Source organism: Macrotis lagotis, chromosome X, assembly GCF_037893015.1.
Source record: "Macrotis lagotis isolate mMagLag1 chromosome X, bilby.v1.9.chrom.fasta, whole genome shotgun sequence".
Classification (NCBI taxonomy): domain Eukaryota; kingdom Metazoa; phylum Chordata; class Mammalia; order Peramelemorphia; family Peramelidae; genus Macrotis; species Macrotis lagotis.
This window is the reverse complement of record NC_133666.1, coordinates 585,829,081-585,856,008: the sequence shown is the minus strand read 5'-3', so window position 1 is coordinate 585,856,008 and position 26,928 is coordinate 585,829,081. Positions and strand designations below refer to the sequence as shown.

The window sequence follows — 26,928 nt, the reverse complement described above, 5'->3', positions numbered from 1 at the left end:
TTCATTGCACGAGGCATTGCAAGTGGATAGAAACTGAATACAGGATTGAACATTTGTCAAATATACCATTAGCCTAGTGATTTTTTTTTTTTTTTTTAGGATTTTGCAAGGTAAATGGGGTTAAGTGGCTTGCCCAAGGCCACACAGCTGGGTAATTATTAAGTGTCTGAGACCGGATTTGAACCCAGGTACTCCTGACTCCAGGGCTGGTGCTTTGTCCACTACGCCACCTAGCCGCCCCTAGCCTAGTGATTCTTAAAATTGTTCTCCTTGATTTTTTAGGTCACTTGATTTTTCTATAAAGGACTTTACATTTCTTCCAAATTTTCTGCCTTTTGACTTTGTTTTGGTATTTTTTGTATCTTCATGAAGTCACAAGGTTCCAATTTTCAAGGGAGTTGGGCAAGGATTTGCATCTCTGTCCATTAATTCACTTTCCTATTTTTTTCCATTTTTTCCCCCTCAAGTGTTCTTATTCCACTTGCAAAAAAAAAAAATCTCCTTAACCCCTTTTATCTTTTCTAGGAATTCTAGCTGAGTTTGTTTCCAAGCTTTGCTCTTTTCTGAAGCTTGCTTTGGGCATGTTCTGGACTTAATCTGGTCAGTGTCTGTGTTGACCATCCCATCAGTTTTTTATGATGGGGTTCTTTTTGCTTCACCCATTCTTCCAGCCTGCTCCTGACCTCAGGTTTGATATCAAGGCTGGGCTTTGCCACACTTCCAGAGGGAAGGTATGGTGCTGTTTCTATCACTGCCTTCTTGGGGTATTACAAGTGGTATATTCCAGGATCTCAGGATAGACTCTGGACCTGAATATTTTCATGGCTCTGAGTGGTCTGATAGATTAAAATAGGATTGTTGCCTGCCTCATCTGACCTCAGTTTGGGCAAGAGTAGCCTGATCCTGGACTCTGACCCTATTAACCACCTGGAAAACTGTTGTTTCTAGGAGCAAGAACTCCAGACTCCCTTTTAGTTTGGGATTCCTGCCTGGATTACTCTCTGTAGCCTGGGTTAGATGCTGAAAATTAGGCCTTGTTTCTTCTGAGGTGTGAACTTTCTCCCTTATAGCCTAAGGCCTCCCTACCCAGAAATGGCACTGCTAACAGGTCTCCCCAGGATCTGGGACCGGAGAGTGGGTGGCAAAGCTGACAATTGGCACCTGCTCCAGTGTCAACATACCAATATGAGTCTGGGGGCATCCCAGGATAGGTTTATTTCTGCTTGTGTGTGTGACTTCTCCCTAGGTGCTGGAGGGCTGTGTCCCATCTGCTCCTGCCCTGACACTACCCCAATGTATGTGCAAACCATCTCACTCTTTTCTGAATTCTTCTATTAGGATTTGATCTGGTGCATGTTATGGATGTTCAGTGGAGCTGTGGACTGGAACTTGGATGCATTGCTTCCTTCTACTATGCTGTCTTGTCTCTGCCCTCCAAAGGAACATATTACATGGGAAGAAAATTCCCTTTCACTAGCAGGAAGTTAATACCGTATTAGACTCCTTATCTCTAGAATTCAAGATTTGAAATGTTTGATGATGATAATGCTGGAGAGAGGGTCCTAGACTAGATCTCTTCACATGTATTCTAGCCTTTAGATTTTTATGAAGCAGGTGTGCAAACTTTCATTGTTACCAAAAAAAGTGCTGCCATTCCTGTACAAAGAAGATGCTATGCTGATCCACCCCCCAAAAGGTCCTATAATTTGAATTGGCTTTCCAGGGCAAAACAGATTGAAACACTTACTGGAGGAAAAACTGGTTCTAGAAATTTGGGCCCTAACCTGCAAAGAATCACAAAGAGCAAACATTCTCAACAAATAGGTTAATTAGCTTTATCATTAAGAAATTCACTCTTGGGGAGGCTAGGTGGAGCAGTGGACAAAGCAGGGCCCTGGAGTCAGGAGGACCTGAGTTCAAATTCAACCTCAGACACTTAATAATTACCTAGCTGTGTGGCCTTGGGCAAGCCACTTAACCCCATTTGCCTTGCAAAAACAAAAATGCACTCTTACAATGCAGTAGAATAATAATGAGGTCCTCCTTTGTTTATGTTGCTAATTTGGTACCTTACAAAAATTTACTGCCCTTACAAGGGGAGAGCATCTTGCTTTCAAAATGAGTTTGACCTCCCTGTCTCACCATCAGACCAGGCCCTGTGAGAACAATTAAAAAAGTAAATTAAAAAAACCAAGAACTTATTAATAAAGCCAAATTTTAGTTCATCTAAAGAAAATCCAGGTGGGGAGGTATGCGACAGCATGGGAAAGATACTAGTTCTGGAGGTAGGAACCTGGTTTTCTTTCCTGCCTCTGACAAAAGCTATTAGATATGTGTGACCTTTGATACCTCAAGCAAGTCCCATTACCTCACTGGGTTCCATTTCCTCTATAGAAGGGTTTGGTTAGAGGTCAAAAAAGATCCTTCCAACTTTTGATTGGAGATCTTAAGTCATTCTGCTAGAAAGACTGAATTTCTTTTATTAGAGATTTTTGAGGAAAAGTAAAATAATTTAAACCAAATGCAACTTAAATGGTTTCAAAATAAAAAAGACGATTTTATTTCAAAAAGCACAACTATAAATAAACTGACAGAGCTTACACAAAGCATACATTATTTTTCTTTGACACCATATTTCTATATAAGACACCATATTTCTATATACAAAAAAGTTAATTTAGGCAGAATTTAAAATGATCTAAAATCAGTTTCTTTGATTGCAAAATAGCAGGTACTTCAGTCTGTTTCAGGTAATCAGAAGATCAGCATCATAGTGTCGGTGCAGAGGTGGTGTGTAATATCTCTGACGAGCCTGCTGGGCATACTTGTATCGGATGTTTCTTATTTCTGACATTAATTCAAGTTCTTTCCTTTCCAGCTCTTCTCGTTTTCGATTCAAAGAAACTTGCAAAAGAAGTTTAAAATAAAACATCAGGATGATTTATATATATACAAACAATATGGATGCCTTTATTTTCACAGGTTAATGTGTTGAAAAAAGGACCCTTTAGCCTCTGGTTAAAGAGGATGAAGTAGTCTTTTTTTCTTACCATGGCTGATAACCCCATGAAGGTTAGAATGGTGGGAAAAATTGCCATGGCACCCTTACTTTTTCCCCTATCTCCAAACCCCATTGGGCTGCTGGGCAGGAAAAGCTACAAGGCTACCCACATCAACTTGGATGAATTGGTGGTTACAATCCTACCAGTGAAGGTCCATCAGGCCTTCCTTTCTGTCCTGCCTTGATGCATTTCAGACCCCTGGGGTCCCTGGGCCTTCTCATCCAGTGTACCCCCTCCCCACTCCCACCTCCTGAAGGGCTGAAACCTTTTTCTCTGTATTATCTCCCCTGGGGTGTGAATTCCTTGAGAAAGGCACTGTTTTACTTTCTTGTTATGTTCTAAGACTTTTGCACACAATGTTAGATACATAATAATTGTATAATTTTTTTTTATTCCTTCCCCTCTGGCTCTAATTGTTCTCAAGATCCTCCAATTGGAACCACCTCCTGTTTCTTGCTCCATCTGCCATTTTTCTTTTCTCCTTCAAAGTTTAACTTGTAGAAAAGAGTGTACCTTCCATCCTCACTATTCTGCAGTCTGCCTTCTCTCTTCACCACAGACTACTTCTACCATTACCAACAAGGATGCCAAATTAGATAGCCTTCCTCTCACCACCCCCAACCCAAAACTTTGCAAAAATTAATTGGATTCCTTGAATCTGGACCTTCAATCTGCAAGAACTCACTCTCTCTCTCTCTCTCTCTCTCTCTCTCTCTCTCTCTCTCTCTCTCGATGAACACTTACAAATGCTTTGCTGGCCAGCTCTGTTTATTTTTGTGATGGTACTTTTAAAAATTTAAAGTAACAGGGGGAGGAAGAACACAAATATACAAAGATACTGGAGTAGCAGAGAATCCTTCCAAAGGAGTCCCCTCAAAGCCTCTCACATGATCAGAGCCTTCAGATGGCACAGGACAATTTCTCACTACCTGTTTCTGCTTCTCAGTGGATCCAATGGAAGGGCAACTTTTACTTGGGGAGCCGGCATGATGCAGTGGGGACAACGGTCGATTTGGAATCAGGAGATCTGATTTCAAACTTTGGTCATTCTCTAAAAGATAGTGTGAGCACCTACTGTTGTGGGCAGGGTCTCCTCCCCTCCCTCACAGCACTGTGCCCACGCATTCTCTCTAATTCTAGATGGTGCAGTAGAGTCAGGATCTGAGTTCAAAAATAACCTCAGGCACTAGTCTTTGCTGTCCCTGTAGTCTATTGGAGATCTCAGGGGAAACAAACAGGGGCTGGAGATGCCCGGTGCAGATGGATAGTTTGAGAAAACAAACTAAAGAACGGAGACATCAATAACAAATGCTTTTCCATCAAGGGTCAAAATGCTTTCATTAACCTCTGACAATAGGTAGACTAAGGACTGGATGGCCAGAGGCTGGGGAATAACGTAATTAGTATTTGGCAAATGATGTTCCACCCATCTTCTGTCTGGACATTTCAGAGAACACCGCCCTCTCCATTTTAAGGCTTCTGCCCTTCAAACCTGCAGTTGAACCAACCAATGCGACTTAGTCCTAGTGCTACAAAATTAAAACTTATAAAAAAGAATGCTCCAACTTACAATGTGTTTCAGGATCAATTCCAGGAATGTGACTGAGATGGCCTTCTGGCAGGACTGTGGAAGAGACGGGCTTCAGTAGACTTGTGGTCTTTAGCTCCTGAAGCTTTTCTGTTACAAAAAGGAGAGAGAAAAAAAACAGGGTGTATGTGTTTGTGGGGGAACAAATCGAATAGATCACAAGAGTCACAAACACCATCTTATGGCTTCCAAGGAGAAGGATGACATCTCGCAGCTTCTGGAGGAAATACACCTGTGAGGTCCAGCTCCACTGGGTTTGGTTCCTGGCTGCTGGGACAGACTTCAAGCCCTTTGAACTTATGGCCCACACGATTAAGTTGCAAACTTCTATTTTAGAAGTTGTTTGCTCTATTGTGAAAATATGGACTGAGTTCCACTGCTATCAATTGCAATTGGTGTCCCAGACTGGCCTGCAAAGCTTCACAGACCTGAGTGGAGTGCTTCCTAGAGACAGCTGGTCTCTTCTGTATCTCTTAGATACAGATGATAACTCCTGCTGCAGGTCTGTAGGGCCCTTTTGCTGCCCACTGAAGCATTTCTACTCTGAAATATTAGACCACAGTACTGAAAATAACATGTTGAATTTATTACATACTTGAAAAAACAAACTATGCAGTAGAGGTTTGCTGGTTCTCAAGCCTCTTTTCCTGTTTTATGCTCGTTTTATTTGTTAAGTACAGAATAAAACAAATTAGGGGAAAAAAAGAAGTTAGGCCTCTTCAGTGCCTCAAAGGGCAACATGAATTAAATTAACTTTCTCATTATCCCCAAATTCCCTTTGAGGTGGAACAAGAAGAGGAACAAGAAGGGAAGAGAAGTAGAAAAGGGGACATATGGGGAAAAGAGAAGAATAAGGTCAGGCCAGAAACAAGACCATACCTGGACAATCTCCCTAGAGGAATACACCTTGACAAAAATAGCCAGTAATCAGTGAACCCAGAAATGTAAAACCATCCTATGCAGACTTACTCTTGAAAGATGGCCCAGGATAGTGAATGGGATTTTCTTTTTCTTTTCTTTTTTTTAGATTTTTCAAGGCAATGGGGTTAAGTGGCTTGCCCAAGGCTAGGTAATTATTAAGTGTCTGAGGTCGGATCTGAACCCAGGTACTCCTGACTCCAAGGCCGGTGCTCTATCCACTGCACCACCTAGCCACCCCCTAGATTGGTGCATTTGTAAAGAACACCAGCCACTTGTTTAAATCTGACAAAAAACAGCACAAGTCCCAGAGTTTAAGAGTCATTCATTGTCTGCAGGATAGGCAGAACTGACCAGCTCCAGGGTGGATTTTGTAAGGGCTGTGACCAAAAAAAGCTCTCTCTTTCACCCTCCTCATGAGTCTAGGACCCAGGCAGAGATGGGGTCCTTGCTCCAGGCATTGTTTTAATGCTAGTAAAAATTGAACTAGGAAAGCTCCTGAGGAGTCTGAGAAGCAGAACTGAACAAGCTGGTGGAGGTTTTGCCCTGCTGACTCCCCTGTGTTCCGGGTTTCTATACTTTGGTTTTTTTCCTTTTCCCCCCAGCTGAGCCCAGTCTCCACATGTCCTGAGCTTTCTTCCTCCTCTGAGGGAAGTATTGAAAGGAGTCCCTGAGAGAGAAGGGGCAGGAATAGGTGAGCATGGCAGGGGCACCTCTATCTAATACAAGTTATGGAATTGCTGCTTCATAGAAGCAAAGAACTTTTAAATTCCACTGATAGAAATTGCCAGAGTCTTTGCTGTTTTTGTTTCATTTACTAATAAAATGACAGCAAAAACAAGTAAAGGCTGTTTGGTTGCTGCTGGGAACTGACTGCAATCTGAAAGGACACTGGGATAGCAGGCTAGTGAGGGGTTGAGCCCCTCTGTCTGACTAGGGAGCAGCAGTGAGGGTCCAGGAGAGAACGGGGAGGGGTGCGCTCACCAAAGTGGTCATCCTGGCTTGGCTGGCAATCATCTGTGCCAAAATGATATTTCCTTCTGATGCGATTACATAAAGCATCAATTGAATCAGATGAATGCAAAGGATATTCTTCATCTTCTTTCCCCTAAAGATAAATGATGGAACCAAGTAGAGCACTGGGTGAGACAAAGCCATGGGTTGGCATTCAAATGAGTTTAAAATAAACTAATAATATTTGCTCCTATAATAAGTCTTATAACCCTGCAATCTAGGAACATTCTAGAAATGGTTTAGGATTTTAGAACTGGAAGGGGCCTCTTTTCCAGTTTCTTCAATTTTTAGATAAAGAAACTAAAAATCTGAGCACTGAAATGATGGGAAGGCATATATATGTTAATGCATATACATATATATATGTATGCATGTATGTATAAATATAAAAATATATAGTATAGAAATTCTATAATACTCAGGGACAGGTCTCTGATTTCATCGATATTTCAATGAATTCTAAGATGAGAAAATTCCCTCTTCCAATACAGTTCATCAACTTTTTAGCAACTTCCAGTTTGGGAGAATTGGTTGGAGCCTGAAAAGTTAAGGGACTTGCCCTTAGTCACAGGGTACCAGAATCTGACACAGGTGGGACTTGAATCCTTCAGTCTCCAAGATCAACTCTACCCATGACCCACATTGCCTCTAGACAGGCTATTCTACCTAACATTTGAATCAGGGTTTTTAAGAAGAAATTTCTCTTTAATAAGTATCTTGGGCACTTAATAAATCTCTATTATGCTATACTTTCAACATATTTTACTGTCATGGACAAAACGGAAATTATCTGTCCTGGGATTAGAGTTGTTAGTTATAATTTGAGATTATTGTACATAAAGTAAATTAATTTAATCAATATGCAAAAACAGTTATGAAATGGGGCTAATATATAAACTATACTTTCCCCCAGAAGCTTCCCAATCAAAAAATAGGAATCATATAGGAGGGTCAGATGTAAAAAAGCATGGTTGCGAGTGAAATTTAATGAAAAGGTAAAATGAAGTAATTAACAAAAAGTTTACTGAGGAAATCAAAAAAAGGTAAACTGAAGTTATATTCAAGATGAGTATTGTCTCTGGTCAGAAGAATGAAAACTGAAAATGAAACTTATTTTTAAAGTCAAAAATCATATTAAAGGTTAAAGAACTGGCCACCAATTGTGGTGTTTCAGAGAGGGGGAGGTTGAACTTTAGCACACATAAACTTAGTCAATGGAAGCAGGGAAGAGGAATATGTTTACCAAATAAAATCACTTACAGAGTAAAACCAAGTACAAAATGCAGGAATAAGAATTAATTCTCTCATATGTGAGCAGCCCCAAAGGCAAACTCAGGAAATAAATTTCTAACTTTCAGTAAAGAGAGATAACCTAGATTGAATTTCATTAAGAACTAGAATATGTTTGGAAAAGCATAGAACCCAGGAGAGATAAACCTAAATCTGAATCCCAGAGGTCTTGGGCAATTCACTAAATCAACTCTGGATTTGTTTTCTCATCAACAAAATGGATATACAAATGCCTTACACCTAACTCAAGGAATTATAGTTTATAGGAGGGGGCACTATTAAAAATAGATCTCCCTTGCCTCCTCCGAAGCCCAGATAACCCAGGAACACCACGAAAAACAGTTTTATCATAACAAATAAAATAATATGCATTATAGGCTCGCTGAGTTGGAAGGGGCCTCAGATGGTATCTAATCTCACCCAAATTTGAATGGAAATCCCCATTTCAAAAGACCTTAAAAGATCCTCCAACCTCCACTAGAAGATCTCTAATATGAAGGCTGCTGCCATATGTAGCAGCTTATTCAAATTTTGGATCAGGACAGCTTTAATCATCAAAATTTTTTTGTCACAAGTCAAAATCTGCCCCTGCAAGTTTGCCTTTTGCTCTTAATTAATCATGTCCAACACTTCTTATTGTACAATACTATTTCATTACATCCACATTTTTTCTCAGCTCTTTTTTGTACTGATGGGCATCCATTTTGCTTCTAGTTATTTGCTACCACAAAGAATGCTAGGGATAATTTAATATATATGATCCTTTGTGGTCTCTGATTTCCCTGTGCTATGGGTCCAGGAGTGGAATCACTAAGTCAAAGGGTATAACTGACTGAATTACTTCTCTCATTTAAATACAAAGGAAAAAAACCCCTAAGGTTTTCCAACAGAGCATCAGGGTACCTGCCCACAGCTTCTCCATCACTGGCAGGTCTCATTTTATGTCATCTATGCCAAATTAAATGATGTAAAGTTAAACTTCAGAGTTGATTTAATTTCTATGTCTTCTTGATTTGTGATTCAGAAATCTTCTGAAGGTTGTTCATATCCTTTGACCATTTATAAAAAGATTTTTTTTCAAATGTATACTGGGAGAGAGAGAAGAATCAAAGGGGAGTGTGCTCCAAGTAGAAAGGGATCTAATTGTGGATGAGATCTCAGAGAAAGTTGAGGGAATCTCCTTTTACTTTGCTTCTAGTTTTTTGTTGTTAGTCTTTTTTTTTTTTGACAAGGAGAATGGTCTTAGCATAGGAAAGGTAAAACAAAATGGCTAATAGTCAATCCACAAGGCAAGTAAGCAAGCTATCATCTAGGCCCCCTTGATGAATCCAAGTTATTAAGCTCAGATGAATGATATCCTCAAATTCTCAAAGAATTAGCAGGTGTATTTGCTGAGTCAATGATATCTGAAAGACTATAACTAAGAGTGGGGCTACCCCATGAGTCTGTCTGAGCCTTCTCTTTTCTTGATGTCCTCACTGGCTCCCATGTTTCAATGTACCTATCTCCTGTCTGGCTCTTGAGCTACAATCCAACACTGATAACAACTTACTAGACATTTCACACTGAATACTCCATTGGCATCTCAAATTCAACAAGACTAAAACAGAACTCACCACACTTCCCACCCCTCTTCTCAACTTCCTACCTTCCCATCCTTCTAGTCATTCAGGTCCAACCCATATCTCAAAGTAGTTGCCAAATCTTACTGTTATTTTCTTCCACGTCTCCCACATGTGTTCTCTTTTCTCCACTCACAAAGATCCTAGCCTAGGTCAGGCCCTTAGAAGGTCATAGACTATTGCAACAATTATGAATTAGTCTCTCTAAATAGTCTTTCTTTTCTTCTTTACCTCCTACATTACATTATATTCCTAAATATAATATTCTAAAATTATATTCCTAAAGCACAGGTTTGACCAAGTCACCATCCTCTCATTCTCTACTCTAACTCCAGTGGCTTCCTATGACCTTTAAGAACAAACTGCAAACTCCTATCCTTTGTGACTTGGCTCCAACCTACCTTTTCAATCTTATTACATTTTACTCTCTTATACTTTACAGACCAGCCCAACACATATTTTTTTTTAAGGTTTTTGCAAGGCAATGGGGTTAAGTGGCTTGCCCAAGGCCAATAGCTGGGTAATTATAATTATTAAGTGTCTGAGGCCGGATTTGAATTCAGGTATTCCTGACTTCAGAGCTGGTGCTCTTTCCACTGTGCCACCTAGCTGCCCCCAACACATATTCTTGTTGTTCTGCACAAACAACATTAACATTATCCTTGTCTAGGCTGGGGGCAGTTAAGTGATGCAATGGAATCAGAAGACTCATTTTCCTGAGTTAAATCCAATCTCAGATACTCACTAGCTGTGTGACCCTGGGCAAGTCACTTAATCCTGTTTGCCTCAGTTTCTCCACCTGTAAAATTAGCTAGAGAAAGAAAAGGCAATTAGCTTTAGTACCTTTGTTAAGAAAATCTCCCCAAAATGTCATCAAGAGTTGGACACTACTGAAAAGCAATTGAACAACAAAACTGCACAGCTGTTTAGAATGCACTCCTTCCTTGCCTCAAGAATCACCTCTTATATGAACTACCAACTGCTTCTATTGTGAAACACTAAAGCACTGCTTCAAAAGCAGCAAAGAACTGTGAAATGTCATTATAAATTGGAGGCAAGAGTATTCTTTTAAAAATCACCTAGACAAGTGGACCAAGCTGAAAAAACTGTAGAGAAAAGGATAAATAAGACATTGCAGATTAAGAACTGGCAGGACTTGGTCAGTTTTTTTTCTGATCTCCCCGCCTCCACTTCTATAGGAGCTTCATTCCTGACCTCCAGCCCAAATTAAAATTATACTTATTTTTATTTACTAAGGATCACAGAACCATAGAATTTTAATCTGGAAAAGACCTATCTCTTCTAAAGACTTCACATTACAAATGAAGAACCTTAAGCCTGGAGAGGTAAGATGATCTGTTCAATGTCAAAACACGTTCAAATCCATGATGTCAGATTTCAAACTCCAGTTGGCTTTTCACCAAACCAGGCTTTAATAAAGGCTTTCTGATTGCCTGGGTACAACAGTTTAGAAAAGTATGGAGAAGTCAGCCAGGACAACAAAGAGCCTTTAGTCCAGGTCAACTGAGAAGTGATCAAAGAAAATGAGGATGTTTAGTTGGCAAAAGACTCAATGGGCTGCCATCTGAAAAAGGGATGAGACGTATTTCATCTAATTCTAAGGGGCAGAAGAAGGGACAGTGGGTGGAAATTTAGCTTTGTTGTCAGGGAAGTTTCTTATTAATGACAGCTTATTCAGAAGGGGAATGGGTTACCACAGATGGTTGTGCAGATCCCTTAAGCAAAGGTTGCACAACCCCCTGTTAAGTCATCCTACAGTAGAGAACTGTTGGGGTCTGGGTTGGACTATGGCCACTGAGGTCCCTGCTGATGTGAAGACCCTGTGTTTCTCTGACATCACAGAGCTGAAAGGGAGCTCACAAGCAATGTGTTCTACCAACAGCTTAGAGAGGGAGGCAGTGCCAGGTGGGATGTAAGCCAGGGTGATTCCTGCCCATTGTTTCAATGGGCCTCTACTCGTTTCATTCCCAAAATCACAGGTGAGTCCCATGGTCTTTTATATGACCATGAGGTCACCAGGGAGCCTGGATATTCTAAAGCTAATGAGAAAAACAAAATAAACAAGGAAGACCACAGAATTCTTAAGCACCATTTCAATTGACAATATCCAACAAATCAAGTCCTCACCTTTTTTATTCCCAAACCCTTCAATGCATTTAATACATCTAATTCTCTAGCTCTGTTATTCCGAAGAAGTCTGGCTGTCTCCTCATAATGTTCTTTGCGTTCTGCCTCATCAAATTTTCGTTTAAGTAAAACCTGGATTTTCCAGTCAGTATCAATGCAAGCCTGTTCAGCATTTGCCAAAGTTTCTTCAATCAACTAAAACAAAGAATTACAGAAACAGTCAATGTTTTGAACTAAGCAGAATTCCTTAACGTGAGAGGAGGCCACAACCAAGTTAGGCTATTTTCAAGATATTTTATAAATAACTTACATCAATATACAAAGAGAATTATGTGAAGTGTTTAATAGAATTTAAGGCATTATATAAAAGTTATTATGTTGTTTTTTTTGTTTTTGCGAGGCAGTGGGGTGACTTGCCCAAGGTTACACAGTTAAGTAATTATTCAGTGTCTGAGGCTGGATTTGAACTTAGATCCTCCTGACTCCAGGGCAGGTGTTCTATCTACTGAGCTATCTAGCTGCCCCTTATGTCGTGTTTTAAGGTTTACAAAGTGTGATGTTCCTCATATCAACCAAGATAAATAATAGTAATTATTACCATTTTCACAGTTGAAAAAGCCAACTCATGGTTACTTGTAATTAGTCACAAAGTTATTTCAGAAACAATTATAAAGTTGTCATCAATTTTATAATTTCTTAAAAAAAAATTTATTTTACATTTTCAGTTCCTCTGTCTCCCTGCACTAGGGAAGGTCACCATTTGACATGGATACAGACACACATACACAAACGTACAGATGTATATGTATCATACCACACATATATAGTATTTATTTTATATGTATATATAATTATATATGAATTTGTGTATATATGTTTGTATGTATATATGTACAAAACACACATGCACATACATATATCACTCATACTATATATACTATACTTATTTCTATCTATTTCTATCTATCTCTGGACATAAATAACACCTATAACATCATATAACATACAAAAGGTTTTTCTGTAGTTGACCTGAGTATTTATAATACTTAGAATAACTTGGTGACTCAGTTATTCTTTAAACAATAATGCTGTTACTATATATGATTTTCTCTTCATCTTGCTTAGTTTACTCTTCATTATTTCATGTCTTTCCATGTTTTTCTAAAATTAAGCTGCTCATCATTTCTTTACAATTTTGTTATTTCAGAAAACACACATGCACACATGTAAATAATCTTATTTTATGTTTGAATTTATAAGTCATGTATACCTCAAAGGTATATCTATGAAAAATAAAAAAAATAATCTACTTAATGACTTCCCCTATATATTTCAAAGGATATTGTCTGAATATTAAAGACCATGCTAACCAGAGATATACTACAAACCATATATATAACACAGAGCCATCTGATCTAAAGATCTTGTCCATTTCTAGATAGTTTCTTACTTAAAAATAAAAATGAGACTTTCCAAATTAAAAATGTTTTAAATTAAAGGCATTTAAATAGAGCAAATGGTTTTGTTAATTGAAATAATACTAGAAAGATGTGGTTGGCTTCTTTATTAGGCAATGAAATAGCACAATCAGTCTTTCCAAAGTACATTTCTAAACTTGGTTCTGAATGTGTTAACTATAGCACAGAGGTATAAAAAAGATAAATACCAGCAAAGAAAGTTTGGTTTCCTTTATACTTTAGAGAGTTTGCATTATAAAACCCGTGTCCCAGATGTAGACCCGGATGGGCTACACAGTCAGGTACTAAGACAACTGTCAGATGTGACTGCCCAGCCACTGTTGGAGATCCCTGAGAGAGTGTAAAGAATGACAGAGGATTAAAGAAAGGAAAATAGTGTTCTGGTTTTCAGAAAAAGGAAAGAGGTTGGGATCTGTACACTATAGGCCCAAGTACTTGGCTTTGACACATGGCAAAATTCTAGAACATATTCATTTAAGAGTTGATGAATGAACATCTAGAGAATAAGAGATCATTGAGAGCCTGCCTTATCTCATCTCTCTGTGCCAGATGAATCCCAATGCCTTTTAAATAAGGTTACCCCACACAGAGAGATCGATGAAATGCTGAAAATTCAGATTACCTGGATCTTAGCAAAGCATCTCAATAAGAATTTCTTTTTTTAAATAAAAAAAAAAATACTGGTTTTTATATACAGAGGAGTTTCAATGTGAACCTATATATATACATACACACACACACACACACACACACACACACACACACACACACACACATATATTCCCACCTCTTCTTTACTTCAAACCCCCAACCCCCATGTAAGTTTCTTTTTTCAAGCCTCCTGTTAAGTTTCATCATCTTTTTTAGCTTTTACAAAGTTGCAGCAAGCAACAGCTTTGGCAGTTTTTACCCCAAGCTCCCGAATAGCTAAGCTATTACTGAGTTCTTCTGCCTTTTCAATATCCCCTTCAGTGACAGCTTTGTCAATGCTCACTTCAAAGGCCTGACTTCAGAAGAGCTCTATTACTTATAAGGGGTACAAATTTATCATTTATTCCAAAATATTGAGTAAGTTCCTTCCATTGGGCTTCATTTGAAGATTGTTGACTGTCAGACTCTTCTTTATTCTTCAATTTACCTTTTCAGGGATGTTTTCTTTTATTCCTCTTTCTTGAAGAAACAGCTAAGTGAAGTTTTCAGTTCAGAATGCTTTTTATGTAACTCTTAAAACTTATTCCACATATTTTGAGGAACTCCAGATGGATATTCTTCATCAGCATTTTTTGCCTCTGCATTTGTCTCTGCCCCATTTTTAGGCCCATCAGTATGGAAATTAGAAAAGCCAACTTTTTCAGTCACACCATCTCCCTTATCTTCCTTTGAACTAAGTTCTGATATTTTCAATGTGGTCTCATCCTCAGAACTCAACTCAGTATCACTTTCATTCATTCCAGGGGGTAACAATCCTCTCCACATCTTTTTTGACCAGCTCTGGTGATCCGGCAGCCATTTTAAGACCTCAGTTTCTTATTCATATGAAAAGACAATTGTACATGTATAACCCATATCAGATTACTTGCTATCTAGGGTAAGGGCAGGGAAGGGAGAGAGGAAGAGATCTTTACAAAAATTAATGTTGAAAATTATCTCTACAAATAAATAGTTTTTGAAAAAGAAAAGAAAGATATGGGTCAGACAACAGTATACATAGATGGATTCTGAAGTGGTTCAACAGTTTACCCAAAGAACAGTTTAGAAAAATATCCCAGTATTTGTCTTTAGTTCTGTGCTGTTAAATATATTTCTATTTTGTGGGATAAAGGCATAGAGGATACAGATCAAGTTTGTAGGAGGGGAGTCTGCATTCAAAATGATCATGACAAGATATAACATGGGGCCAAATAGGATAAAAATTTAACAAGGATTCTTTTTGTGGTGGCAAATAATGGGAAATTAGGGAGCAATTTGGGAATGACTCAATAGACTGTGGGATATGATAGTGATGGAATACCTCAGTGCTATAAAGAAAGGACAACCAAGAGGGTTTCAGAAAAACTTGGGATAACTTTCATAAAATGAAGCAGAGTGAAATGAGCAGAACCAGTGGAACACTGCAGGTAGGAACAGCGATATTGTAAAGATGACAACTATGAATGACTTAGCTTTTCTGAGCAATACAAAGATCCAAGCCAATTCCAAAGATATTCCAAGATAAAAAAATACTATTCAACTCCAAAGAAAAATTGATGGAATCTGAATGCAGGTGGAAGCATAGTTACTTTATTACTCTTTTATTTTTGACCTGTGTTCTTTTGCAACATAGTTAATATGGAATTTGCATTACTGCACAATTATAATTTATAACAAATGCCTTCTCAGGGGAAAGGGAGAGAATGCGGAACTCAAAATTTAAAGATTTTTTGTTTACATGTAACTGGGACTACATTTTTTTTTTAAAAACAAGAGTAAATGAATGCCCAGGTTCTTGACCTATCTTTGTGTCATGGACCCCTTGGGCAGGATGGTGATGCTTATGTGTTTCTTCTCCAAATCAGGTTCTTAAAGAGTTTAAGAAGAGGGAGAGATGCCTCGTGAGCAGACTGTCTAAGAGACCTAGAAGCTTTAGTGAACCAGGAGTCACTAAGTCAAAAGCACGTGATATGGCAACTAACAATAGCTTTAAAGTTTGCAAAGCACTTTACAAATATTACTATCTCCTTTGCTCCTCCATCAGCCCTGGGAGGTAAGTGCTAATAACAGAACTTATTATCATTCTCATTTTATGCTTGAGAAGACCGAGGCAGGTAGAGGTTAAGTGACTTGCTCAGGGTCTCATAGTATTAAGCATCTGAGGTTGGATTTTAACTCAAGTCTTTCAGACCCCAGGCTGAGCACTTTATCCACTGGACCACCTGATGTCTTGAAAGATGTTAAGAACACTGTTAGGATCTTAGGCTAAATAAGAAAACAGACACTGCTCTAGGGAGGTGAGGGTTGGGCCATGTGCTCTCCTGTTCAAAACAACTGTTAGGATTTTGTGTGGTTCTTCAGAGGTTGTTTTAGGAAGAGCAATGATGACCTTCAAAAGAAGGTGAACAGGAGAAGGAAAAGAAGAGAATATTTTGGAGGAGGAGCATATGACAGTTGTCTTCACAGATCCAAAGGATAAAGGTATTGGATTTGTTATATTTGGTTTTAGAGAACAAAACGAGTATCTGCAAAGAGACAAACTGAGGGTTAACCCAAGGGAAACCTTCTTTACAGCCAGAGCGAGGTCAAGTGGAAAGGGCCTTTAGCTTCCTCCAGAGGGAGTGATTCTCTACCAGATGAGGTCTTTAAGCAAGGGATAGATGACTGTTTGTGAGCTATGTCATAATAGGGAATCTTGTTCAAGTCTAGGTTGCTCAAGATGATGAACGAAGTCCATTCTTATTCTGAAATTCTGTGACTGTCCCTTTTCCCCCTTCTAGCAGTTGGAAATGGATCTGAAGGGCCATCTCTTCATTGTCCCCAGTGGCTCTGCTTGGTCTCCATGTCACCCTCCACTGAAGTCCTCAGGACCCCCCTGGTGCTCAGGCCATTCCACCCCAGCATTGGGTCCTACCTGCCCCACCAGACCAGCTTTCTTCTTTTTCCTACTGGTAGTCTCAGTGCTCAGCACAGAGTCTGGCCCAGAAAATGCTTAAACAATGTTTACTGTATCTTGAAGAAATGACAAACAACTCTATCAGAAGAGGAGGGGACTCATGACTGCTGGCTACCTGGGCAGGCCTACCAAGGGGTCAGGACTGTCCACAGCCAGGGCTGGATGCCGCCATCTCATCATTGGCTTTCCCATTGCACATGTGCTCCTCCCTCCACTTTTTCCCTCTTAGCCTGGGCATAGTAATCACATCAATATAACTACTGCTTCTGGAAAAGGCACTTCAACTGATCCCTGGATAGACTCCTCAGACCTGTGACTGACCGGACAAAGGCTCTCTTGCCCAGCCCCTGGTCCCCTCCACAAGGGCATAAACCCCTTGAAGCAAAGACTGTCTCACTTGGATGTTGCTAGGTCTGATATTGACTGTAACTCCTGGCACATGATTGATGTCATTGAATTGTTTCAGAAATTCTCTGTGATCTCATTTTGAGGCTTTTTTGGCAAAGATTCTGGAGTGATTTGCCATTTCCTTGTCCTGATCATTTTACTGCTAAGGAAACTGAGACAAATGGGGTAAAGTGACTTTCCCTGAGTCACTCAGCTACTAGATGTCTGAGGCCAGATTTGAACTCAGGTCTTCCTTACTCCAAGCCCAGCACTCTGTACCATATGGCTGCCTTAGTAAGCACTTAATAAATGATAATTTACCCATTCATTCAATCTTAAGATTGTGGGGAAAATGAGAAGACAGTTCATCAACCCTCTCTGTGATTTGCATTAGCCGGGCCTGTAATACCCTCCCTCCTTACCATCTTGCTCAGGTGTCACTTTCAACATGAAGCTTTTCATCCTGCCTTCCTCACAGATCACTTTATCTATGGCAAGGCCTGCTTCTGTTTTCTATCTTTTTAAGTCCAGCACCCAGCACATCAACTCACACCAGTTACTGCACATTATTACCTTGTGTGTTTTCAGTCTGTGACACTCATCCTTTTCTACAGCTTTATGAAACCTTTGCTCTTCCAAGTCAACCTTTCTTCTGTAGTTATTGAGATCTTCTTTCATTTCTTGTGTAGAAATGTTCTCATTTTTAGCAAGTTGCTGCAAAGAGAATAATCAATCTTTCAAAAATTTATTTGGTAATAAATTCGCATACATGACTTTTATAGTAGTGATAAGATTTTTAACATACTCCGAAGAATTAAAAATATGACCCTTAGGTGGATCTTTGGGCTGAGTGATGTGGCTAGTTCTTTCCATCTGGGATGTCACATGTTACCCTTGGTTTCTCATCCTATGCAATTCTTGCTCATGTTCTCTCAAAGATTCTCTACTGAGATTCTACCCAATGTGACAAGAGACTTCCCCTAAATCTTTTTCCGTTGGAGAATACCAGGGTTAATCCATGTGTTGTCCCTTGAAATAGCTACAAGATTTACCCACCTCCTTATCTAATCTGATTGCTGACAAGGTCTCAGTGGTACCAAACTCAAACTGGATTCCTGCTGGCCTTATAATGAATTTAAAAAACCTCAAATTAACATATTCAACATTGTACTACAATTTAAAAAATTTTGCTAAATATTTCCCAATTACATTTTAATATAGTTCAAGTGGTTCTCTGCACTGGAAGTTTTGCCACTTCTTGGGGGGTAAGCTAGAAAAATGCTTCGATGTACCTTTCCATTGCCTTTTGGGTCACCTACAATAACAATGACTTTGGAGTCTGTGGTATTCCAAGTCGGGCAAATGTATTACATTACAGGAAGAATGTGTTAAGATGAATTTTATGTCTAGGGAATATATGTGCTTAGATTAAAGCCTGGAATATGAAGGTCAATTTGTCTATAAACATCTATTAGCTGCCTCCTGTGGTCCAGGTGCTCCAGGGGCTTGTGAATGGACCAGGGTTGTTGAAAGTCCTGCACAATTTCCCAAATGCAATGCAGGACCTGTGATTCCTTACTCCTACCCATCCAGAGTCCCTGTACAGGATAAATGTAATGACACACTACATAGTACCTCTCATACAATAAGTGCTTAATGTTCATGGACTATTATTCAATGGAAAAGTCATGTAACTGAATATCAAAGTCACTTCATTCATACAGATGAAAGCAACTTTTCATTCATTTAGTTTTTCTTGATTAAATAACTGTTAATGCAACTTCTTGAATATTAATGATCACTCTCAACAGGCAGGCCTCCTTCTGAGATGATGCAATGAGCACAGTAGTATCTGTGACAAGGATAATCGCAGAATTGCAACCCTGATAGGGAATACTTCCTCTCCACCATTTGAACCCTTGTCTAGGATGTCCTTCCTTCCTCACTTTTACTGAGCATACACCTCCGTCTTATGCCTCATTTGAAGTTGATGATTGGAAAGCCACTGAACAGTTATTTCTGTGATGTTTCCCAAGTAATTTTGTATGAACTTGTATGAACTTTGTATGAACATATATACAAGAAGCTCCTTGTTAGAGGAGCTCCAAGTAAAAATGTAGCTTTGTAATCAACAGAATAATAAAGTCCTAGGGAACGTCTATTCTTCACTCTTTTAGTCAACAATGTCTATGCAATTGTGGTCTGCGGCAGAAAATGATGCAGGTTGCCCTACTGAGCCAACCCTCTAAGACTGTCTACATGCCAGGAAAAGTGCTTCCCCTTGACTCCTCACACCTTGTAAGCCTCTGCCTTCTGGGGGGCTGATTCTCTCCACAAATCCAGGAGGCGGTGCCCAGGCCAACAATGCTTCATTTCTCTCCTGGCTGCACTGCTGACTCTGAACCCCTCCTACAACTGTCCTCTGTACAATCCCCCTGCACTGCTCCTCTCTGCTCCCAGAGCCAGGGCTAATTCCTGGAACAGACCCCAGCACACAGGAGGTATCTCAGAGATGCTTGTTGACCACTTGGCTCTTTCTTTCTGGACTCTCAGAATACCTTTAATACACCTGAATTGTTCTCTGAGATTTTATAAAAATAAGAACACAAGCACCTCAGTGAACAAGGAGATGTTTTTTAGGTGCCTTTTCTGGTTCTTAAAATCAGACCTTTCCAGTCTTTTGGTTTCTCTCCCCCACCCCACCCCTGAGCTGGTTTAGACAGCTATTCCTCGATTTTTTCAAGATCTGACTGTTTCCAGGACAATCTTCTCCAAGTGTCCCGAGTCTGGCCTGGTCTCTTCAGCACCTTCAGGGATTGAGGTACAAGGTCCAAATGTCCTAAGTAAAACAGACTGACTGGGGTGGCTAGGTGGCACAGTGGATAAAGCACCGGCCCTGAAGTCAGGAGTACCTGGGTTCAAATCCACTCTCAGACACTTAATAATTACCTAGCTGTGTGGCCATGGGCAAGCCACTTAAACCCCAATGCCTTGCAAAAAAAACAAAACAAAACAGATTGTGGAAATGTTAACATACTTTTTCCATTTTCTCTGCCAGTTTAACCTTGGCATTTTTTTGGGATGACGTGGCTCAGTTCAATTCAATCCAGTGAGCACTGAGGGCTCACCATGTGCAGGGACTGCATGAGACCCTCACTCTCATGCCAAGATTTCTGCAGAATTCTGATCATAATGTTCTTGCCATCTTCCTTCCAGTGTTTTTTGGATGCAGAGGAAAACGAAACTCAGAGTACCGTCTGTCTCTAACTGGCTCAGAGAACACTTGGCAGCTCTGAGAGCTTTTTTTTTTAACCTTAGTCATAACTGTTTCATGATGGTTACGTTTTTGCAGCAAACAGTGACAACCAAGGTCAATGTCTTTGTCTTGTTTTTCATTTCCCATTTTCTCAGCATCAATGACCCTTCAGTGAGGACTGAAGCTGTTGTAACAAAATGCATGGTTATCTTCTCCCCTTACTCTTGCTGTACCCTGATTTTGCCTCTCCCTGTTCATAGTAAGACTACATGGACAGTTAAGGCAGCAATGTTTTATTCTTTGGTGTTTTGCTGGTTCCAGGACCTTCTCATATTCTTTAGGAAAAAAAAATATTTGGGATATGCAGCTGGGAAGCTTCCGAATCATCAATCTGAATGAAGCCTTTGACCTCTTTCCTTTTTCATTCCTGAGTTATAATTTCTACACGCTTTTCAGCATCCTCCCCTATGTCCACTCTCAATATAGCCATTGAGTATCAAAGTCTATGTTAAATTGATTTGAAAGATCTCAAGTACTTTTCAGAATTTCTTGAACCCTTTATCCTTTGTGACAGAGGCTGGCATATTTAAACTGCAGCTATCTTCATGGAGGCTTTTTTGTTTATACAAGATGAAAACACTAAGTGTCTCATGAAATAATAGGCCCAAAACAGCTCTACCTAATTTTCTGGAAACATCTTTCTATTTAGCTGCAATTTCCTTTTCTCTTTAGAATTTACCTCAAGAAAAAAAATCATTTATTATCATTCAGTTCTTCTAACAATTATGACAATTTGTTGATCATAGGGCAAAGCTCTTACACCTGAATACCAACAGTTCAACAGTATTTACAGACCACTAAAAACTTTATGAGCTTTTGTACCCTTTCCACCATTTTACCACCATCTGTGTGGAAGTAGAAAGAGGTCACACAGAAACAAAAGTCAGTTTTTATTTTTCTTTGTTTTGTGGGTAGTTATGAACAAAATAAATTCATTATCTCACTGTCAATTTACTGGGGATAAGATTCAGTACATAGCTAGATTTGGTCCTCAGACAGAAGACTCATTTTTGTCTTGAAATATTTAGAAGCAAAAATGGTTTTTTTAAAAAGCAAAAATTCAGGTAAAGCTATTTAGACCTTTGAAGACAAAGAAAACAATAGAATTTATAAAAGCATGCTACTTAACTCTTGTCAAAGAGGAGATGGAATGACACAAAAACATTTTTGGACATGAAGAATGCAATATATATTTTGCTTGATTATGCTTATTTGGTATATGAATAATCCCTATTATTTGGGAGAAGGCAGAGGGAACTAGTGTTAATGCTACTGTAAAAAAACAAAAGAGGATTATATATAAAGGGATGACAAATATCTTTAAAAATGGACAGAAGAGGGGGGTAGCTAGTAGTGAAGTGGAGATAAAGCACTGACCCTGGAGTTAGGAGGACTGGATTTCAAATCCAGCCCCAGATGCTTAATATTTACTTAGCTGCGTGGCCTTGGGCAAGTTATTTAACCCCATTCCCTTGCAAAAAAAATGAACAGAAGAAAACGAAATGAATTCAGAGAACAAAGACAGACAGTTTTGAAAATATCATGTTGAATTTATAATATACTTTTATATTTATAATATACTTTTTTTTTTTAGGTTTTTTTGCAAGGCAAATGGGGTTAAGTGGCTTGCCCAAGGCCACACAGCTAAATAATTATTAAGTGTCTGAGGCCGCATTTGAACTCAGGTCCTCCAGACTCCAGGACTGGTGCTCTATCCACTGTGCCACCTAGCTGCCCCTATAATATACTTTAAAAAAAGAATAAAACTGCATGTGATGGAAATTCATGATTTCACAGATAATCATTTTTTCTGTGCTACTTATTATATGCAAATGTTCCCTTTTTCTAGTATTCATTAAATTTATGATAAAAAAATTTGCAATGAAAATACAACAAAACAAAAATAAAACCAATAATATTCATCAGACTATCCTTACTTTCCCTCCATTAATATAAATTAGTTTTTATTATATTAATGATCAATAAATAGCCTATTTTGTCAGCTTCATTTGTATGAAATTCATGTGTTAAACTACTTTAAAAAATGAATTCTTTCAATAATCATACTGTTGATTTTCTTATAACATACTCTTCTTTCATAGACAGCATAAAGGTAAACTTGAATTAATTCCATGAATTCCAAATCAATGGATTAAAAATGTAAGTATATCACTGCAGAACCCCAATAAGAATTAAAAATCTAAATCAAGATCAGTGTGGAGATAATATGTTGCAATCAATAGTGAACTGATTTTAAACTAATTATTTCTCATAATTAGATTTCTATCATCTTTGCAAGAGATGATTTATACCTGTTCCAAGAGTTGTCTTTGGGTTTCAATTTCCAACCTTCGTAATCCTACTTCTTTAGCTGAAGTAGCAACTTCTTCACCTCTCAAAGATACCTACAGCAGAACAACACAGTATTAAATAACAAATTTGCAAAATACTTTCATCTTAGGGCTACATATTCTTAAAAATTTGATAAATATACTATAAAAGTGGGTGCAAAAATGGTAAATAGATGTCTGAGGGAGACAACAAAAATATTACTCCTAGATTTCATTGTGAATAACCTTCCATTTAAAGTTGTTTCAGATCATAAAAAAGAGAAAAGAACCTGTATGTGTAAAAAATATTTTTAACAGTCCTTTTCCATGGTGGCAAAATATTGGAAATTGAAGGGATACTCATCAATTGGGGAATGGCTGAACAAGATGAGGTATATGATTGTGATGGAATGCCACTGAGCAAAATGAAAAAAAAAGTGAACACACAGATTTCAGAAACCCTGTAAAGACATGTACAAACTACTGCAAAGTGAAATGAGCAGAACCAGTAAAATATACACAGTATCAGCAACACTGTGATGATCCACTATGAATAACTCAACTTTTCTCAGCAACACAATGATCCAAGACAAGTATAAAGGTCTCAAAGGGAAATGCTATCCATATCCAGATGAGGAACTGATGAACTCTGAATGCAGATTGTAGTTTATTTTTTCACTTTATTCTTACTCATGGTTTCCCCCCCTTTGATCTGTTTCTTCTTTTACAACTAATATGGAGACTAATATGGAAATATGTTTTACATGATAGCACATATATTAAACTGCCTACCATTTTCAGAAGGGAGGGAAGAAGGGAAGGAAAGAGAGAGAGAAAAAGTTGGAATTCAAAATGTTGTAAAAGTGAATACTATCATTTTTCTTGACATGTAATTGGGGAAAAATAAAATACTATTAAAAATAAGCTGTCAGGGGCAGCTAGGTATATCAGCCTTGGAGTTAGGAGGACCTGAGTTCAAATCTGACCTCAGAAAATGATTAATACCTAGCTGTGTGTGGGCAAGTCACTGTGACTTACCCTACAAAAACATAAATAAAAAAATAAATAAAAAATAAAGTGGTCTCGTAAATTAAGAAAAATCACAACTACCATATGTTTATCTCTGAGATTCATGAGAACAGACAGTACTTCCTACCATTTCTAACCATCATTATAAGTGGGACAAGTGGAACAACTTAAAAGCCCAGCTGCTATGACCTAAGTTGTCTAATCTTAATGATTAAATGTAACATTTACTTAATGGTCTTATCTATGGAAACTTTGAAACTCAATACATCCTAGTGTTAGGCACCATTAATTCCAAATCTGAATTCTTGTACTCAATCATGATCATTTCACCAATATTTTATGGTGTGTCTATCAAACTAACCCAAAGGTCTCAGCATTGCTCATGTTTCTAGAGATGTCAGTTTTCTCCTGTACAAGGTATCTCAGAAGTCTGAGTATAGTTTTAAGCTTTAATAACTTCAGAAGTGCTACACACTTACCAACATTTGAAAGTTTGATTATTTAATTTTTGTTTAGATAAAGTTTTATTTTAATAAGACAGGGTACCCAAGTTGTTATTCATTGTGTGTGCAGCAGTTTTTGAGACCACTGGATCAGTACAGGATGGCCACCATGGTCACCTGATCTCTGTCTACTAGCTTCTTTCTTGTGGGATCACATCCAAACTGTACTATACTGTAGGGTATCAAAACCTTATTCTTGGAATGATGTTAAAGCTAAGATTTTTTTTTAGGTTTTTTTTTGCAAGGCAAACGGGGTTAAGTGGCTTGCTCAAGGCCACACAGCTAGGTCATTATTAAGTGTCTGAGAACGGATTTGAACCCAGGTCCTCCTGACTCCAGGGCTCGTGCTTTATCCACTGTGCCACCTAGCCGCCCCCAAAGCTAAGATTTTTAAATGCAATCTTTTCAGTCGAGGCACAGCAAATGATAAGTTTTTATAAGGTTTGAAAACAGATTAGAGTGATGTATAAAAAAGATGGTGATTATGTTGAATTTAATAACATCAATATTTAGTATTTCAAAATTTTAATATTTTAAAATTTAAAATAGTAACTCTTTCAAACTTGTTTGGTAAGCATCTAACATTTGTAATTCTGAAGTAATTGAGGCTAAAAACTGCCCTACAACTTTTGAGGGTACTCACTAGCCTCCCTATCAGTCAGCCAACAAGTCTAATAATAAGGGTCTGTATTGGGCCAGGCACTGTGATAAACACAGAGGATCCAAAGAAAGGCAAAGAACTCACAGTGTAATGGGGAGAACATATACAAATTATCAGGTACAACAAGGGATATATAAGATAAAAATGCAGATGATCACAGAGGTCAAACAAGAGCATTAAGGAGAATCAAGACAGGTTTCTTGTAGAAGGAAGCCAGGGAAGAGGCATGGCAGAGATTAGGAAGGAGAGTTCCAGGCAAATGGGAAAGCCAATCAAACCATCCCAAATGAGGAGAGGGAGAGCCTTGTAGGAGGAACAGCAACATAGCCAGTGTCCCTGTAAGAGGAAGGTCAATCTGAGAGCTGAATCTCCGGAGCATGGAGAGTAAGAGAGGGTAAGCCCTTCCAGCATACTAGTTCATTAATCCAGGTGCAGCTGATGAGGGCCTCCACCCAGGTGGTGGGAGCCTCTGAGAAGAGAAAGGGAAAGATACTGGAGCCGGTCTAAAGGTGAAGCTGACAAGGCTGGGCCACAGACTGGGGGGTGGGGGTGCAGGAGTAAGAACAGTAAGAGGAATGCTAGGGAGATGGAAGGGCTTGGGGGAGGAAGTATAAGTTCATTGGACTCATTGAAATTAATTGTCTACATTTTATAAGTTTTACAAGGTTTATAGACAGTTTATAAATTCAAGGTGCCCGACAAAACATTTGATGATGGGAGATATTAAGAGAGAGGTCAGGTGAACTAGTTCACACACTAGATTTCTGAAATTAGATCAAGAATTTAATCCCTCTAATTGTTCTCCATATAAGCACAATGAAGAGGCAAGAGAGGACATTCCATGCAACTAGTACCTTTGGAATTGCTTTATATGGGGGCAGCTAGGTAGTGCAGTGGATCGAGCACTGGCCCTGGGGTCAGGAGTACCTGAGTTCAAATCCGGCCTCAGACACTTAATAATTACCTAGCTGTGTGGCCTTGGGCAAGCCACTTAACCCCATTTGCCTTGCCAAAAAACTAAAAAACAAAAGTGTGGAATTGCTTTATATCCTCCATATCCTTAAGGACAGAGTACAAGATACTACTTTTCTATGTAGTTTATAGCCGGATAGCTGAATGTTTCCTATGAGAGGGCTATTTGGAAATCTGTTGGTAAGTACAACATGTTCCTCAAAATAGGAAATGAAAATATTTTCAGAAAGAAAAGAAATAAACTCTCTAATAGCAATCTGTGGTTGAGAAAAAAATAGACCTAAATTCTCAATCTTCAGGTTATTAATATTAGAGAGGAGACATAATATTCCACACTTCAAAGAAATGGGAAATAAAGTAGTTTTAAAACTCACAAAATAATTTGAATAATCAATCTAATTATTTTATTATTTATATGTGTTAAGATGAATGATATTGAAGTGTAATTACCTTAGAAATGCCAAAAAAAAAATCAAAGGTCAGGATAAAAGAAGTCAGAAAATAAGGGTTACTGTTGGCTGTAGAAGGTATCCTAGTAGAGATGGACATTTTCCATGTATAATTTTAAAAAAGGAATTATTCTCTTACTTCAACAATCTTGACAGAATATGTCAATCATCTGATTCACATCACAATTGCTCAGGAAAATAAGAATAACAAACCTTTCTTTCAATTTCATCATCTAGTCTTCTCAGTTCCATTTCACGTTGGTCCAGCTGATTCTGCAGAAAACGCTTCCTCGAAGCACTAAGGAGCTGTATTTCTTTTAATTTCAGATCTCTTTTCACTGCAACTAATCTTTAAACCCAAAATGCAATAAGAACAAATAAAACTTTCCCAATATAGTGCTAAATTGAAAAATATTTAGTTTTGCAACAACAGCTGGCCTTCACCTATTCTCATCTACTTTCTGTTTAATGGGTTCTAACTGTACCACAGCTGTGTTTACAACAGGGTAATGAAA

At 38.5% G+C, this 26,928-nt stretch overlaps 1 protein-coding gene and 1 pseudogene across 3 annotated transcripts in view; both read right to left on the bottom strand.

Annotated features, from left to right (window-relative positions):
- Nucleotides 1–2,533: 2,533 nt before the first annotated feature.
- TBC1D31 (TBC1 domain family member 31) overlaps nucleotides 2,534–26,928 on the bottom strand; it is a 68,132-nt gene continuing 43,737 nt past the window's right edge. For 2 of the 3 annotated variants that reach the window (XM_074201565.1, XM_074201566.1), the window contains 7 exons: nucleotides 26,627–26,762; nucleotides 22,782–22,874; nucleotides 17,727–17,867; nucleotides 11,643–11,837; nucleotides 6,553–6,676; nucleotides 4,633–4,740; nucleotides 2,534–2,904 (listed from right to left, as the gene is read on the bottom strand). In XM_074201565.1, the coding sequence (XP_074057666.1) occupies nucleotides 2,747–2,904; nucleotides 4,633–4,740; nucleotides 6,553–6,676; nucleotides 11,643–11,837; nucleotides 17,727–17,867; nucleotides 22,782–22,874; nucleotides 26,627–26,762 (955 nt within the window). In that variant the 3' untranslated portion in view covers nucleotides 2,534–2,746. The remainder of the gene's footprint in view (nucleotides 2,905–4,632; nucleotides 4,741–6,552; nucleotides 6,677–11,642; nucleotides 11,838–17,726; nucleotides 17,868–22,781; nucleotides 22,875–26,626; nucleotides 26,763–26,928) is intronic. The other variant, XM_074201567.1, reaches the window with a different exon arrangement.
- On the bottom strand, nucleotides 11,844–17,720 carry LOC141498416 (protein FAM204A pseudogene; annotated as a pseudogene).